The sequence below is a fragment of the Zeugodacus cucurbitae genome, chromosome 2 (genome assembly GCF_028554725.1).
Source record: "Zeugodacus cucurbitae isolate PBARC_wt_2022May chromosome 2, idZeuCucr1.2, whole genome shotgun sequence".
NCBI classification, from domain to species: Eukaryota; Metazoa; Arthropoda; class Insecta; order Diptera; family Tephritidae; genus Zeugodacus; species Zeugodacus cucurbitae.
In genome coordinates, this window is record NC_071667.1 from 86030473 (window position 1) to 86049426 (window position 18954).

The window sequence follows — 18954 nt, forward strand, 5'->3', positions numbered from 1 at the left end:
TAGAGAGATTGGCGCAATTAGCGCGTGGTTGTGAAGTGCAAAAAAGTGTGAACGCGAATTTGTGTAATTAATAATGAAGCCGCACACATACATATTTGTGATAATTGTAACAATATGCCATTTACTACTTCATCGGTCCAAAGTGTAGAGTATGACTCAGTAATACCTGCAGATTGTACAACTCGCTGCCAGGCGCTAAGTGCTAATTATTTAATGTAGCTATTGGCTTGTAAATTAAGATATTTACCTAACGTGTTATGAGTGAGGCGCAGATGGGCGCAGAATAAAGAGTAATCGATGGTTTGGAAACTAAAAAACGAGTGCGATATTGGCCTCTATTAGATTAGATTTAATGTACGTATTTCATAAAAGACTGTAGTCAACTCAATAAAGCTTAGCTGGATATGGTTAATATAGTATATAGATATTGGGTATCATACTCATTCCAAAACATAGGTGTTCTTCCAAAGAACTGAAAGTGTATTTATCTTCTTAATTTACAAAGCTAGAAGCGTGAATGGAAGGATAATATTCTGAGCGTCGCACTCACCTCTTCTTCATATCTCAATTCCTACATGGTTCTCTAAGCATAATTTAAAAATATTATAGGGGACCAACATGTTCAAATCATAGTATAAAAGTAAAATTTGAATCCATTCTAACGTATGAGATCATATTTATGAACCTTATATTATCTGACGCTGTCGGGGAACATAAATACTTTAATACTGTTAATGCAATTGATTCGCAAGTTCGCATATGTACAGTTATCTTTCGTAATATACATTTTGCATTTAATTCGAATTGTTGTAGTTGTTTTTTTTATATCAAACGCGACTATCTAAATGCCAGGGGAATTTTTCCAAACCATTGCAAAGTGCATAAACAAAGTATAAACAAATATAATTTGTATATGGTCCGTGAAACACCCTCGATCTAATGATGTGCAATGCCGTTGGGGGACAAAAAACAGCGCAAATAATTCACATTTATCGCACTCAAAGCGACTACTGGAATTCACTAAACTCATATAAACATGTACCTATGAGCACATACAGACACACAAAAGAGTGATTATTAGAGAGGTTTGTGTGTGAACAAGTGTTCGGAGGCTTATCGCTGGTTCAACGTGTTACGCTTCACTAGCGCTGTGGCTAACTGACAGACTGGCGGGCCTAAGTGCTTCTACATAGTAAGCGAAATGGGTAGCCTAAGTGATAAATAGCAGCATGTGAAAAGCTGAGTGGCTAAGTGATTCTATGGCTACGCATTGTCATACGAATATAATTATTCAATTACTTTCTGTATACATATGAGCAACTCAAACAGCGAGACTGAGTAGGAACAAGAGCGATACATGAAGCACAAAAACACCAAGTGGGTGTAGTGGGTGTTTTTTTTTTTGTAGAGAAACCCTTGGTGGAATTAGAGTTGACCTGCCTCTTGAACTTGTGCCACGCCTCACAACGAGCTGTCACTAAGCATTTATGATGCAAAGATGCTTTCGAAGAATTGGCTGGAACAGGAGTAGGGGAGTGATGTGAATTCTCCAAGCATAATTATAACGCTTTTAAGAGTTTTCTGGCTCTCTACTCACTGTTGTTTGAGAAACGAAATTTTAAAATTCAACTAACATATTTTTTTGGATTCGTAGACGTGCCAATCCAAAGCTGAGTCCACAAAAAATTCACGTAAATATGTACATACCCGTATATAGTACAACAGTCTACACAGCGCACGTCAATCGAGTCAAACGAAAACAGTTTCGAAATGCGACGTGGAATTACGAGTCGCTTTCAAGCAGTTAAATTGCGTATTTTGTTTTTAAATATTAGAAAAACATTAAACAAACTACTATTATGAGCGGCACGTGCCAATAGATAGGCAAACAATATTCTCAGATAAATCAAAAATATATCATTTGTCGTTGGCAGCGGCATCTGTGGCACGAAAGCCACGAATAAATGGAAACTCGTATGTTCGGAGGTCAGTTCAAAATCTGTTTTCTCCTCTACATAAACAGATAAATACTTGAAAGATCGTTTATTACACACTTTTTACATTTCATGTTTCATATTTTACCCTTTTGTGAGTAGTCAGATTAATAGACTACCAATTTGTATAGCGCTTCATTGGACCAGAACTAGTTACATACATATGTACGTGTTTATGAATGGTATAATGCCAACTGCATAACCGTTAATTACCAAAAGTTTTATTTTCTGCCTCAATAAACCACGGATTCCAATGATTTGACTAATTTCGATAATTGGAGTCGGATGACCTTAAGGGCTTCGTTGACAACACTTGTCGTTTGGAGTACAACTGAACATACAATTTACGATCGATTTATTTTACAAGGTCTTTCGGATGAATGCCACATGCGCCCCCAAAAAGCGAAGACACACACATATTTCCTTTCCAACGAAGAATTGTAAAAACTTCCGGATTACTAAAAATAAAAGTGTTTCGATATTATCGCCGTGATCTACTATACATATGAACGCAAATATTGAAACATATACATATGTACGCATAAGAGCATGTAGGTGAGAACCGTGTAGTATTTTCCTTTAATGCCGTTGTGTACACTTGATGGTACTCATACATCGGTGAGTCGGTGAATTTATGGAGTTCGTTGAACGGCCAGCGCTTTGTACACAAGTGTCTCGAGTGTCATGCTGTCAGGCGGCCCGGCTGTTGACTGTTGTTCATTGTCCACGACCATACGAATAGGTATATCTACCGTTGATAAGCGATTCGACTTGACAGCGCAGACCGCTACAGCTCACACCGTGACCGGCGAATGGCTGCAGCGGAGAAAGCGGAATCGAACAAAGCAAAGTTCCGGTGGAGATGTGCGATGCGTTGCGTTGCGTTGCTTCATTTCATGTGTGTTCGCTTTTGGCTTTGCGCAATTTTTAAATGTAATGACTTGGCTAATTTCTTTCGAAATACGTATTTAGGAAGTAATGTTATATGAACCAATAATGGTAGCCACAATTTTCGGTTATTAAAAACCAACAACAAAGTAAGCCATGCTGAGATCAATGTTCCAATTTGTCGCTATGCGTCGGCGCAATAAGTAACCCGTTTATTTTATTTTCCGGCGGCTTCGAGGAAAGGCGATTAGTAATCGGTTCAGCCTGATTGCAACCGTTTGCTGTTATATAGCGCGTATTATTAATGAAGAGGCGGACATTCCGGAAAAAAATTAAAAATGAATGAAATGAAATTTGTCAATTTAATGTCACTAAAACCCACAGTTAGGCGACACTACCACCGCGTACGATCACGGAATTTTCATATAATTAAAGATCTCAAATTTTATCATCTCGCGCTGACTTATGAATTATTAAGTTCCCTAATAACAGGGCGATAGAATAGCTATCTTCGATTCGCCGAGTCTTGGAGAGTAGCGAATCGAAATAATAATTGGTATAAAATCAATAAACTGGCATAATCGAATTTGAGATTGAATAGCAACAAACAATATAACAAAAGAAAGATAAAACGTTTCTATACAAGAAATTTTATGAACTTTTCTTTGAAGTGTGTCATAGTTACTTTGGTTTGATACTCTTTTAGAAGCCATTTTTAATGATTATTTCTGAAAGACGTCTTGAATGCGGCTTAAAAAATACTCAAAATCGAAAGGATTATCTTCACGTGATGAAAACTCGATTGATATTTGGAGAGCTTTCACTTAAAAGCTCATTTTAATATAAATAAAACTTCATTATGATTATTACCGCGGTAAAACACACAAATTTCTTGCAAAAATCCTGTATCTTTGATTTTAAGGATAAAATTTGTTTAAGCAGGAATATCATCATTTCGGTATATGTAATGGCATATCTACAAGGACAAATTTGAAAGTGCCTACAGAAGATGTTAGTGGTTTATGAGACACTAATTTTAGATTTCATGATTTGGCTTAATCCTTAGGACACCAAAATAGTGCAATTAGCATGCACACACTTTCTACTAAAGTTAAAAGCAATTAAAATATAATTGAAGCATGTGAGTATCTATATGTATGTATGTAAACTCGTTCTCGCAAGTCACTTAAGGCAATCGCGTGTCTAATAAAATTCAAATGCTAGACCAGTCTAATTAACTCTGCTCAGATACATACAGTACGAGTTGATGACAAGCAACGACTTTAATTGCACTTCACACGTTTTGTCTCAACAGAGCAACAAACACACGCACTTCAATTAAAATAATTGTAATTCCAACTACTAAACATCTATTTTCGCACACAATTATGTTGGTGGAGAGAATGTGGTCTCTGAATGAACACACACACACACACACTTCTATGTTGGCAGATACTGTATGCATTAGAAGACAATCAACTAAACAAATTTTTTAGTTGAAGAATTCTGCTTGTAACATGCGAGATCTTGAATTATAATATAGGACTCAGTGTACAGCTTCCATATACCATAAATATTATACATAATTGATTGTCATTGCAATATACATATATATATTTATTTGTATCGAACCACAACCTGAAAAGGCAAACAATCCATGCAAATGCATCTAAATTGTTGGCAGAACACAACAATGATACTTGTGTGAAGGAGAAAGAGGAGGAAGAGGATGTCACATGACGGCAACTGCATAATAATCATGAAATAGATCGTTCTGGTGTCGCATTTGCCACTTTGCAACGCCGTCAACGCAATTGAGTTAATCATGTTTCCCATCGCCATTTGGGCCACCTTTGTCACCAGCGAACGCAACTACTGGCACGGAGAGAAAATACCAGCACTACAAAGGCAGACCTACATTCCCATACATACACACACACACACACACCTCGCAATGATAGTAATGAAATTGGATGCAAGTGATGCTGTGTGCATACCAGACAATCACCCACCCCAACCATCTCTATTCAATGAAGTTTACATCCTCACTCCCCCCACCTACACACTCGAACAGACATTTATGCATACCCACGTGACAGTGTGGCTCTTGCATAGCCCATTCATTGTCGCAGCTTTCATGCGGTGACACGTCGCAGCTTTATGTACGTAGACGTCATTCATTGCTCGTGTCACTTTACTACTTAATGCAATAAGTAGTCACGAGTAGCGGTTTCTTCACTGGAAAGTTAAAGCTTATTTTAGTATTTTCCTGTAGAGAATATGTTTGTTTAGACAACAACAAAAGTAAACTAGTTTTGTTTAATTGGCAACACCTCAACACAATCGAAATAGATCGAGAGTTTTATTTGTACTATATACCCAAGTCATCTAAATGACGTCTGCCAATTTTCAAATGGTGGTGGTGTAGATCGTTCAATGTATTTTCGACTTAAGAACGAATGAAATTGTAGTTCCGTCTCAAAAACCGAAAAGTTGGGTTCGTCATATATCATCCAATATGATAATCGATATCGATATAATCATAATCATATCGATATGACCGACTTGATCATTATAATCTATTGAGATATTTTCTTTAAATAAAGTCCGAAATGTGTCAATATTCAAAGCATTATGTAGCTGGAGTTGATCGAGACTTATTAGCGATCACTCATAATTGTCTGTGGATATTCACCCGCACCAGTTCATAACAGATCAATCAAACAACGCAGTAATTGTGAATCATATTGGATATGTAAATACATACCTACATACAATGTGTCTGGAAGTGTATCCATACATGTGTAAACTGTATAAATACTGGACGACAATAGCAACAAATAAATGATTCATGCAGGTTTGATATAAATTATTCAAATAAAGCGTCGTCTTCTTGGCATGAGTTAGCTAATTAAATTTATCTATATAGACATACATACATACATGCATACATATGTACAAATATATTTTGAAAATTTCTGAGCATATGTACTCGTCCGATTTCCTGCCATTACTTATGCGACACACGCACAATTCGTTGGAGTCAGCCCACCGCACATACACATGCAACGGTTGCATTCCACCGCAGCATCAAGCAATTGAGTTCTATTTGTTGTTGCCGATTATGTATGTATGCATATATAGCACTGACTCAAATTTGTATGCGACAATTGTTGAGAAGCAATTCGTATTTTGGAATTCGAGGAATTTCAATTAATGCATTCAGTTTCCTTATTAGTTTCAAATTCTTTATGCTGCCTATATAGAGCATGTTCACCGCTTTGACACACTAGTGGAATTGTGAATTGAGTATTCGATAGTAATGCACAATTGGGCAAACGAAATACTTCAGAATATATTTGAATATATGCATACGTATTCTTAATTGAGGGTCTTTCACAAAGATTTACTTTGAGCTGATACCTGCAATCAATCCCTGGCATTCTGAGGTAAGAGATTTCATTCGACTTAACAAAGTCATGTAGTTAAAATGTTTGAAGCTGAACACTGAGCACGCAGACACAATACTAAATATAGTTCAACGTCTTTTTAAACTAATAGTAGTGATTTTTATGGAACCTCGAAGACTGATTCAGCAAGTTCTGTCGACAATTCCATATAGTATAAGCAATTTAACAAAGCAGTTGCTTACATCAACATAAAAATCCAGCAAAATCCAGTTGAGTTACTCTCATACATTTTTAGCAACATGATACCCTAACCACTATAGCATCTACACCTTGAGTGGGTCCTTGCAGCGCACCATATTATATTCCAAGCTAAAATGTTTCTTGAAAAAGCTTCCTACATCGTCAGACAGACATTAGTCGGCAAACGCCGTCAAAACTTCGCATATCCACTAACCTCAATTAAATAGTGTTAGCGAGAATTGTTGTAGCGATCCCAAGGCAATGAACTGCGATGCGTTCCACAAGTTACTCGTAACTATGGGCATATTTAAAATGTAATATGAGTATGAATGAAATGCGAATTTACAAATAGACACTGTGTATTTATGTATGGATATATGTATTTAATTAATAGTTTGAAACAATTAAACTTGTTTCAGCATTTCGTCTATCTACACATTTGCTTTGCCCGAAAGGTCAATGTTCTATCGATCGAATGAAAATATGAAAATAGCGGTCTGGAGGGCGAGGATGGGGCTAATTGTTCGCAAAGTCGTTAACCGCACCTCCGAGTGCCCTCCTCTGATACGCACATGTGTAAGTTGGCGGCAGGACAACGCCGCCAGTGTGTTGCTACCAGGCACCACACCTAGCGACCGCAGCGATGGCAATGGAGTGAACATCATGAATTTATAATTTTGTATATTCATATTGTCGGCTATATTTGTCAGTCTAATTATGGGGGCCCGTCCAAGAGTGGTATTGTCCTGTCATTGTCATTTAATAGCAATCGATAAACCGATCAATTATCCGAAAGTGGAAATCTATATTTATACCACTCTATTGTATAAGAGGAGAAATACAATAGAAATCGAAGCTCCCAAGGGGGACGGAGAATGAATATTATGAGATATATTTCTGAAGCTTTTCATATGATCCCATACAATAATTTGTATTTGTATTAAATAATGCGGACCGAGCACAATTATCAACAATTAGTATCAAAAATACAATATTCGAAATGGCTGTTGCTGATGCAAAGCAAAAGTAGCCAAAACCCTGTAGTCATATAGTCATTCATCGAGGATAATATACATACACATATCTCAAAGATCTCGATATATATTCATACAATAGGTACTTATAGAAAAGAATTTGTGCTTACCACTCACATTTTGTGTGAATTCATCACATGATATGTTGCAATACAGGGAAGCCGAAAAATCTTAATTTTTTCAATCACAATAAATTATAAGATTTTTAGTTTAGTCACCAAACAAACATGCACCCTACAGTGAGATTATCAAACTAGTCAGAAAAAACACTAGAAAAAAATCTTTTTTGAAAGATCAGACATCCTGCAGGATATCAACCCATAAAAGAAGGCAGTCGGCTGACTGGTTGGGCTTCATAAAGGTTGTACAATTTATAACGACTTGATTTGATTTCAGAACTAAGTACCTAAAATAATTTCAATAACTCGAGCATACAACTGCAATTCGTAGCGCCCTACCACAGCCAGTCATTGGCGAAATGTCAGCTTTTTTGCATTAATTAAGTTTTGTAGTAGCAGATGATGCGACATTTGCATGATCGCCCGCCGAGACAAGTTTTTCGGCGACAGCAGCGGCAGTGCATTGTTTTCTTGGGAATATCACAGCTGTTTCGCTCGGATTTGTGTTTATTTGTTTTCAAATTGTTGTCACCCAAGTAGCCCAACGTGACCTCTAATGGATGCCAAGTTTAAAAATAAGATGACGAATATTTTGGTTTTTAAATTCACGACATTCAAGGGTTTTAAATCAAATATGCTATGGAAGCTGATAATTTAAGGAATACTATACATCTTTCAAGAACTGTCGAATAATTTATTTCATTTTATAGCAACCGATGTAAGAACTTTTCCTCAAAACAAATCATTTGTAAATTCGAAAACTATTAAGAAATCGATCTAAAACGAAATATACTAAGACTATTTACTGTTTGCTGTAAACAATTATTAATATTGTGTCACAATCAAAGATAGGGCCAATCACATTCCACCAACTTTTTATCTACTTAGAACCCCCACGTAATCTTAGCAACAAATAACAAAAATATTGAAGATAAGAAAATAGACATACCAATTATATGACTTCCCAATAAACTTACGATCAACTAAATAGCAATTTCCAGCAATAGAATTTCGATACCTTCCACGCACATTTCGCTATATTTAAGGCACAAGCAGTTAGGTTGTTCCATAGATTTTATAAAGAAACAATAACACCAAAGATAAACGGCAAGGAATCTCAAGATGCCCCACTAATATGAGATAAAACTCAGCAAAGACACCTCGAAAAGTTCAATAGAGACACCCTTGATAAATAAGGCGTGATAAACTTCAATCGCTTACTGATTATTCTAATCTCCATAATTTGTAGACAAAACACACACACCCTTCCTTCTACGCTTGACTACATTTGTTAGTGTAGCGCTTCGTCTCTCAAATATATGCATGCAAATATTTGTGTTTATTCCACATTGTACACAAACACTTTCAAGATTAGAGAAATATTTAACGGCAGCGCTTTCATGGGTGTTAAGACTTCCGCGCCAACGTTATCAGCTAGCTTCAGACGCCTGGAGGTGCGTTCCGTGAATGAAAGGCTACACAAGTGGTGCGAGTTGGCTTTAAAAAAATAAAACAAAAGGTCAATGATACAAGAGATATTCAATGCAATGTGGAACAGTTAGGTCGATCTCTCGTTTAAAGCTTTTATTGTGGAAATAATCTATTCCTTCTCAACTGTTACCCAGTAGAAATCAAGCGGGCTCCAAATCTATGACTAATATCTAAAATATTCAATTCAAAAAAATAGTCCCTAGCACTTTGATTTTTAGTGAATAAGTTAGTATTTTATGTAAGTTAAACTTTTTATGAATCATAAGCCGTTTGTCACTTGCCATGTTATTTCACTTTACATCTCTGTCTTTCCCTCACACATTTTCTAGTTACTCAGGCGATTACTTTACTTTCGTAAAACAACGATTTATCGAATGACAAAACATCTATAAAACTATATGTAGACGAATGTAAAGTAGGCATAAAACCGTTGGATCACTGAATAAGGACTATTTCGACTTGCTAAACGAGAAACATAAAATTTAAATGTAAACCAGTAAGTAATGACTGAACGAAGTGTAAGAGTAAGGACAGACAATCTGCGGCCAAACGATAAAGAAGGCACGCGCGTACAAGAAAGCTTTTGGGGGTGTTTTGGTAACTCGTACCAGTAGGACTTCGCCACAAAGAGGATAATGTGGAAGTGGCACACACGCGTAATATGTGCACTCAATCATTTGAGGAAGTAAAAGGGAAAGTGAAAAAAACCGTAGATATGCTCAGCTTAGCAAAGTAAGCAGAAAAGCTGTGAAGCAAACAAAGTCGACATTAAGCACAGTCAAGAGCAAAAAACAAGGAGACCTTTGGGGTCGGGAGTGAGCGAGGAAAGTAAAAGCGAACATGGAGTGGCAGTTCCTAATTGGAAATGCCGTCGAGATAGCGAGTGTTGAAGGCAGGGTACCGAATGCCGACGTAATAATTATACGTTCTTTCGCACTTGTAGAAATAGACTACCGTGAAGCCAAGCGGTCAATAACTACGGACTTCTAGCATGCACACAAACAAGGTGGTGTAGAAACGAACAAGTTCCTCATTGAGTAATACTTAATTGGATGATGACTGTCAGCGATCCGCTGGGCACAGAAAGAACGCAAGCAAGTTCACAATCTGTAAAATTCCACATAAATATTATCAAATTGAACGGCGACGGAGGGTGCGCGGTAATAAAACATCGCATAACAGCGGATGTGCCATCGTTGCGAACCAGAGAGAGCTTTATGTTGTGTCTAGTCAAGGGTGTGTGTACTGGCCTTGTTATCCGTTTGAATCATGATTTTTTGCAGAAGCAAGTACGAGCACCCGAGCAAAGTGATAGTGTAAATTGAAACTACAAATATTCGAGCACAAATAATGAAATGCACCCTCACAGCGACGAGTGATATAATTCTACCGGGACGCTGGTATCTCTGTCACTTTACCTGTGTTTGGGGAATATCTAATATGCGAGTGTTTAGTCACCCGAGGTGATGGCGAGGCATTTTATTGTACAATTATGAGAATTGGTTGCTAAGCGAAAAATAATTGTATATTTTGATTACTCGCGCGTTTGAGTACATTGTGACTATTGGGACGGCCTCGTTATCATAGCTTGTTACGACTTTGTTTTGTGTTTCATAACTATTTCAAAATTACAGCTATTCAAAGAGAGAATTTTGTCGCTACCGGACTGCGGACCAGATCTCTCGCATTTTAAAAGCCAACGTAGGAATTATTCCAAGCTCAAATAAAAAGTATATAAAGTAACATTAAAGTTTGCCATTTAATAACCTGAGATAGGGTGCATTTTGAGTAAACACTTGAAGAATTATGTATGCTTAGCAATCAATCGTGGGACTGGGTGGCTCCCTCATTCAAGGCGGCATAAAATTGCTTTCAAATAAACAAGGGGAATACAAGTGGAGTCAAGACAAGCGAATGTCAACAAAGAGGAAGCCAAAAGACACAAATACACAAATGCCCTTCCTATCTCCTGTAAGTCAATGTCTACGCCAATCTACAGACATGCAAACAAACATATGTATGTATTTATCGGTAAACCCTTGACGGAGTTGCGTGACCGGCGAACTTCACTTCAGCTTTACAACAAAGAAACTGAGAAATCTGATTGGAAGCAGAAAATAAATGAAAAAACAAAGGCAAATAAACAAAGCACCATCAATGGTGCTTCGGGGTGATAGGTTAGCCGGTTTGTCGGACGAATTGTAAGCAGAAAACTTCCATCGACTGTGAAGTGACGCTGACTAACAATAGTTGGAAGCAGTTGCTAGACTTTCAACTCTCAACAGCAAACGGAACAGTAGCTCACTGTTGCACACGGCTACGCCTCTGCTGCGCCTTTTTTAACTTTTCCGTCTATCCGCTGAAGGGCGATGTAAAAAGCGCCAACTTGTTGGCAAATACAAATGCAGAATATTGCTGCGTGAGTACCAAGAAGAAGCCAGACAGCAATAATAAGATCGATCATGAGTAGCATTCCTGCTTGAGATTCACCTGCACACTGCTTCTGAAGACAAACGAGTGAACTTGCATTTGGATGAGTCACTGCTTATCGGGAAGAAACAACAAAGCAAACTTCAAAGTCATGAATCTGCATTCGGTTATGTAAATTAGTCAACGTGAGACCTTGTCATTAGGTGAACGGTAGTTCTGTTGATATACGGACTTAAATTTAAATCAAATTCCCAGGTTTTAATCTGTAATTCGGGACAAATGATGACTGTTCTCGATTACTGCTCCATTTTGAAGAGAAAATCTCAATCTAGAACATATTACATTTGTTCAGGAGATTTGACAGCCATTAAATGTAAGAATCGAGAAAAACTCCTACTCTCGCTGATATCCCACGGAAAAAAATAAGTTTGTACAAATATTGGATTTATTTGATTACATTGACAACCCTTATTTCTTCCAAACCGAACGATTTGGCTTACAAATCGAACAAAGCTCCTTCTATACTTACATATATATGTATAAAGTTGGAAAATATTGTACTCTGACTTTATGTATACTGTAACCGGTTGCACGTTTGACCATGGCTTCAATTCAAACAAAACCCAACAAGTGCTTAACAAACGCTGAAAGCAATGGGCAAAAAAGAATAGGCGTTCGCCAATAACCGCAAACAATGGCCGAGTGAAATATAGCACAAAGCTTTTGTGCGCTTATTGGACGGCATGGCATACACCATTAGTAATGTTGCAATTTAAAGCCACCACATCGGCGCTGTCGTCGCCGCCAATATCGCCAACACAGCGAGTGACTCATTCATGGCAATCGCGGCGGCGGCGATACTTTTGGCGCGAGCTGGCCCAACAGCCGATATGTAACTATCGAAGTGTGTGTGTATGTATGTGCATATTAGTTTACAATATTAATTGCAAAAACACAAAGCAACACAAGGCGTCCACATGAATAAAAAGCGAATGACTTGAATAGTGTAGCCGGGGCTGGTGTGCGTTTAGCCGCGCCAAGTGTTAATGATATACGAAGCCAATGTATACATATGTAAACACATAGCTACAAGAAAATCCGTATATTTTACGGCAAAATGATCTACGAGAGTTATACGCCATCAATTAAGCCTTGGAATTCGTACATAAGTAGTCCCACTGCCAAACAAACAACAAAAGAGCGCATAACCGACAACACCATCGGGCCACCCCAAAGCCACAATGACGACGCGCAACACCGCCGGGGAATGGATACTTGCCAACACAGTCCTAAACACGCACGCTCAAGTCGCCAACGAAGAACGAGCTGTGTGGAGTGGGTTTGAGCGTTGAGACCTCACTGCTAAGCCAAGTCAACATAAACGGAGGCAACAAAATTTCAACCGGCAAAGAACAATAACAACACTAAGTTGTGGTGCAGAAACAGACGCGTTCTGCGCGCGGCAGGCGTTGTTGACCGGCTACTCGTTTGCCCAGTTACGATAATCGATGAATGTAACTAGCACGAAATACGATAATGTGCGCTGAACGAGAGCAAAGTCGAGCGTAACACGCCCACGCTATTGTATAAATTAAATAGATGAAATAGCAAGCACACTTTGGTCAACTTTCGAAAGCAAACCGAGCAGATACATAAATGAGGAAATGCAAAATCGGAAGCGAAAACATAATAAATTTTGCTCGTTTGAAATATTTCAAATATGCGGCAACAGAAATAAAGCAAAAAGCAGTTTAACGCCCATTTCAGAGCGAGTAAAATAAGAAAAGTGTCGGGAGTTGGGTTTAGCTGTATTTTGGCAAACTGATTTCACTTTTCAAAATGCATTAAATTAGAAATTTGCATTATATATCACAGCAGCTGAACAATTGGGAGTCCTACTTGGATGGTCTCTTCCCAATTAAATGAAATGCTGGCCATATACATTTCACTTTTATTATTTTATTAAATTTTAGTAATTTTAGGTTATTAACTGTTCAAATGAACTAACTACTTACGGTTTTTATTATTTATTAGTTATTAGTAGAATATTTTAATATAATTAACTTCGACTTTTCGAATGGCGGCAGCAATTAATTTGCAAATTATTTCTGTTACTGCGAAATGTTTAGAAAGTTGTCTATTTAGCGGAAGAGTCGCTTGATGAAGATGAAAAACGTTAACAGTTGACAACCCGATCTGTCAGAAAAAGCAAACCGATTGATCGACATACAAATGTCGTTTTTTAACGATTAAATGGTGACCCACTTTTTACGGATAACCATTGTTTGGTCCCAAACATTCATTAAGTGGTTACTTTATCAAACATGTGGAGATTTAGCGATCACTTTCGAATTTTATCTGCATTATAACTGCGATAAATCATTTTTCGAAATACGACCAAAGCGGAATTTGTTATATATTTAAAATAAAACGTGTTTTAAAACTCAAACAAATCATTTGTTTATAATTTAGCTTAAGCCGCTATCAACCAACACTCCACTGAGCCAAATGCATGAGTTGCAAACGAAACCAAAAAACTGAGTGAGGTAGGACTGTAGCGACCGCTATGTACGAAATGGGCTGGTTGCGTTGGCTAACCTTGAACTTGTTCAGCATCACAATCAAATTGCTTTGATATTATAAAAAAAAAATTTGGCCAAACGAAATAACAAGAAAAACCTCAAATGCGGCGGCAATTATAACAATAATACTGAGAAGAATAAGAATAACATCAAAACAAGTAGCAAAAGTAAAACCCGTCGTAGTGGTAATTTTTATGCAAATGCATTTAAAACCTTTTAATAATGAACGTGCTTCGGCAATTTTTGTTTAAGCAAATAAAATGTGTGCGCTTTATTCCGTTGGCCTGATACACTTTGTTGCCATGTCTTTTTAAGTTGCACCATGCACTACTTGGTATCACCACTGAGAATGTCATATTTTTCGATTCGTTGCAATTTTGATTAAAACAACAAGAACTGCACTCTTTTTTAATATATTCATATGCACACTATTATTTGTTATTATTCACACGTACACCTATACATTGAATATGTTTTGTAAAAGTTTGTAAATTATTATTATATTATTATGTGCGAAATTTGTAGGAGTGTCACGGTTTGTTATCTTAATAAATCAACAATTGAAATGACAACTAATTTATGTGTGGGAAAGCGTTGCTTTGAGCATAGAAATTCTAAGTAAGAATACAATATGTAGCTATACCATTCGGAGGAAAGCAGTTTCCATTACTTGCTCATGCTTTTGGGCGGCTAAAAATATGCGAATACTCCTCTATTCACATTTTAACGAACACAGCATTAAACTAGTCCACATCAACCAAATTATTTGGGACTATACTAATAATACCGAAGGGGTTTAACTTTTTAAAACAATTGCTATGTTATTTTAGTTTCAAAACTTACCTTGGCATGCAATTTGGTGGTGTGCGATCCACTTCCCAAGCAGCGAAAAGTTTCATTGGCACCGGCTTCTGGCCGTTTTGACTGCCAACACCAGTCTGCAATACACCGCCAGCACCAGTCGTATAACCACTGTTGACACCACTTCCACCCCCACCACTGCCACCTGCACCGGTGCCGCTGACGCCCATGTTGGCGCTAAATTTATCCAACTTGGACGATTTATCTACCATTTTCATTAGGCCCGACGTTCGGTTTGTTACACGGGAGAAGGGAAATTTTGATTGGCGAGTTGCAATTGCAACAGCCTTGTCGCGTCGCGACACGTATTATAATTAAATGCCCAGTTATTTCCGCGTTTTAATTGTTGAATTTAACGTTTTATTAGATATTCAATTTTTCTCTTTCATCAATCTGTATTTCAACGCTTTGAATATTTTCGATTCTTTTGAGTGCATACTCGAATACATCAAGTTATATTTTCACTATTCCACACTAAGCTATGCACCACATCTTATTAGATTTAAGTTTGTATTTTTACTTCCTTAATAATGTTATTTATTTTTTTTATTCCTTGGCTTGCTGGTCTGAAAGCATTAAATTTGTATTTTAATTAATATTAATATTGCTTTTAATACGGATCTTGCACACTTTATCACTTAAATATTTAGCAATTATTTGTTCCTGAGGTATTACTCAAAAACCAATATTTTAAAAGCAATACAAGCGATACCAAATATCTATTGGCAAACCCATGTATCTACTTAACTGGGTGTGCCGCTTCCACATAAATAACGAAAACAATTCGGAACTGTTATTATTGCAAAAATATCTTAAATATTATTCAGAAGTGAATTCAACAACCAATACATTTTTTTTACCGTAAATTGCATTTGAAACTACTATCAAATTTTACTAATAATTTTTCGATTACCTATCTTTTTTTGTTTATGCACACATTTGGTAAGAGCACTCACTGCACATTGATTCCATCTGAATTTTTTTCATTGGCTGTATCTCATCGCAAACATCCCATCCCCCTCACTTCACTTCACATGCACACTCATTGGCATCTACATGCACACATTCATTATACAACACCCACTGTGCATTTTGCTATCTATATGAACACATATTTAATCTGGATTCTGCACATTATTGCTTTTTTTCTTGTTCATTTTATTCAATTATATTTTTTAAATACCTACTGTGCAAACCAACAAATATGTTATTAACTACTTTCGTTAACATTTTATGGATTTCGCTAAGATTCACTTTGTATTTCAACACAATTTGTGGTCTTTTCTGCATACTATTCTATAGATTTTGTTGTAGCGCATCTTGGTATTGCTCTTGGGCGCTGGTTTAAGTTGCGCTGCTCACCGTGGATACCTCTATAGCGCTCCAAAGTCGATGTCAAACTTGATTTTCTTTTCTGTTAAGTCTCGCAATAAAATCACACTACAGATACACAAATACCGAGGTGTTGCCACACAGTAGTAAGAAATAACAAGAAATATCAGAACACATATATGAATTTCTCCACTGTTACACGCTACAAATTTTAACAAGCCATCAAATTCATTCATTTATACATTTCAACATTATATTTCCTAATATTTTGTAACAAATACGGACGATTATTTACAAAAAGAAAGAAATCTTATTGGAAAAGCTATAGCTGGAATTTTTGGTGAATTTGCAAGACTGCAACCGGCAGCACTGAGATAAATTGGCCTCACTTCAATTTCAACTCTCTTTAGAAGGGAATAGAAATAGAGAGATCCACGCACAGCTACACAGCTATACAAGCACTAACTTCGAGTTTAATAACAACATTTTAACAAAAACATTTTGCTTTTCACATATACATATTTATATTGCCAATCTAATACATTCTTTGAGATATTGGAATTCACAACTCTTTTATTTACACTACGTAACTAACCATTAATATCTTTCAAAACTCAAATTCTAACTTTCTTTAAACTAAAACAATCCACACAAATTTGTTTCACGAATTACACCGAGCTAGCAAATTCACACTGATTATCAATCTATGTTATTTTTGATTATTTGCTCAAAAGAGAGAAAAACGTCAGTTTGACGCTCTCTGCATACGTGCTATTAATTCACCATAGGAAATGTCAATCAGTCAATAGTACTGCCAAGTTAAATATAAAGTGATGCATGTTTGAAACCGGTATTGTAAATTATTTGGTTTTTTGTTGTGACATTAAAACCGACTGTTTTTTCACTTTATATTAGCTGAATACTAAGCTCTTTCCCCACCTGTTTTGTTAAGTTGATTGTTATTAATAGCTAATTTCGTTCAGTTATATATCTAAATATAAATATCAGATAGGCAGTTTATTGCAAGTAGTAATTGTAAGGAAAATTATTCTCATACATTTTGCCAACCATAAGCAATTTTGCTTTGATAACATTACTGAGGCAACAAATATTGTCTATGAAAACAATAAGTTATACATTGTGTAGTCAACAGGTTAGGCGGAAATCTGTGAATTCGTTATAGCGTATCGTCCGGAATCAAACAGGACTATATAGGAAATACAAACTTCACAAACGTAAGTTTATAATTTAAAGTTTATTCTTCTATCCTCTTCTATATAACAATAAATAAATATAAAATATTTTATGTGTAAATTCAATTTCGCTCCCACTGCTCTTGCTCTGCGCCCATATACTGACTATCACTCCATCCACCACTTTGAGATTCATCTAGGTCCTTTTTAATGTCTTTGAGAGACTGTCTGGAGCTTTCATAGTGAAAATTTGATACGCGATGGCGTGTTCCAATATCAACAACGTAGTCTACCGCATTGATTTCGTGATTTGCGCTATTTTCAGTGGAATCACCGCTTTCGATGGGTATATTCTTGAGGCACTGTTGCAAATGATTGATGTAGTTGATAGCAATACTGAAATGTAATGAAATTATTTTTAAGCGAATTTAATACAACTTGTCATGCAATTACTCCATACGTACCGTAAACTTTCAATTTTGGAATACTTCTTGCCATTGGGCTTCGAAATAGGCAGTTTGGAACGTAGTAAATCGAACGCTCTGTTCATATCGCGCATTCGTGTGCGTTCTCTATCACAAGCAGTCTTTTTGTAATCTATGGGGAAATGAATATATTTATTAACATTTTTTGCATCCAATATACATAAGTACTAAGTAATGTCTCGTATAGAGAATTTAGATCGACTAAATGCGTATCTGAAAAACCTGAGGTTTTGGGGTTTTTAATACTATTTAGAACTAAACAAATATTAAAATAACGGAAAATAGTAAAATGATATAAATCTATGTAATTTTAGTATTATTTTAATTTCGATATCCGGAAATTTTTAAGTTTGATGTACTAGATTTTAAAGTTTATTAAGTTGTTATTTGTGCACAAATTTTCTTGAACTTGTAATAGAAGAACTATTTCACAATTATCTCACCTTTCTCCAATTGCAGAGCCTTCTCTTTCCATGAGGGATTAGTCTCCTTTGAAATGGTGTGCTCGCGTGCATCGAGGTAACTGATACTAATGGGTGGCGGCACCACTTCCGCCGAAGATTTTCCTTTGAGATCGGCAGCTACGGGCCATGTGCTCACTGTCTGTGGAATTTGCGTTGCATAACCACTAGGCGTAACGGTGGATATCCCGCTCGTGGTTACCACAGCCGAAGCGCTTGTGTCTGGCGGCACTTTTGAATGCGGCGCTGCAGGTGTCGGAGGTGTCAGCGAGTTCTCATATTGAGTGTAAGGATTTGTATAAATCGGCGGTGAGAGGTGTGTAGTAACCATTGGCAGCAAATGAGAATCTGCGGGTGAATGAACTCCGGCATACGGCGCATAGTGTGAGGCAACCAAATAGGCGTTCCCACTCAAATGCATATCCAAAGGATAC

General features: G+C 36.8%; 1 protein-coding gene across 3 annotated transcripts in view; it reads right to left on the reverse strand.

Annotated features, from left to right (window-relative positions):
- Positions 1-17134, reverse strand: part of LOC105217925 (phosphofurin acidic cluster sorting protein 2) — a 44844-nt gene extending 27710 nt beyond the window's left edge. For 2 of the 3 annotated variants that reach the window (XM_011193225.3, XM_011193182.3), the window contains exons 1-2: positions 16977-17134; positions 15032-15615 (exon numbers count right to left, since the gene is read on the reverse strand). In XM_011193225.3, the coding sequence (XP_011191527.2) occupies positions 15032-15267 (236 nt within the window). In that variant the 5' untranslated portion in view covers positions 15268-15615; positions 16977-17134. The remainder of the gene's footprint in view (positions 1-15031; positions 15616-16976) is intronic. The other variant, XM_029045942.2, reaches the window with a different exon arrangement.
- Positions 17135-18954: the final 1820 nt, after the last annotated feature.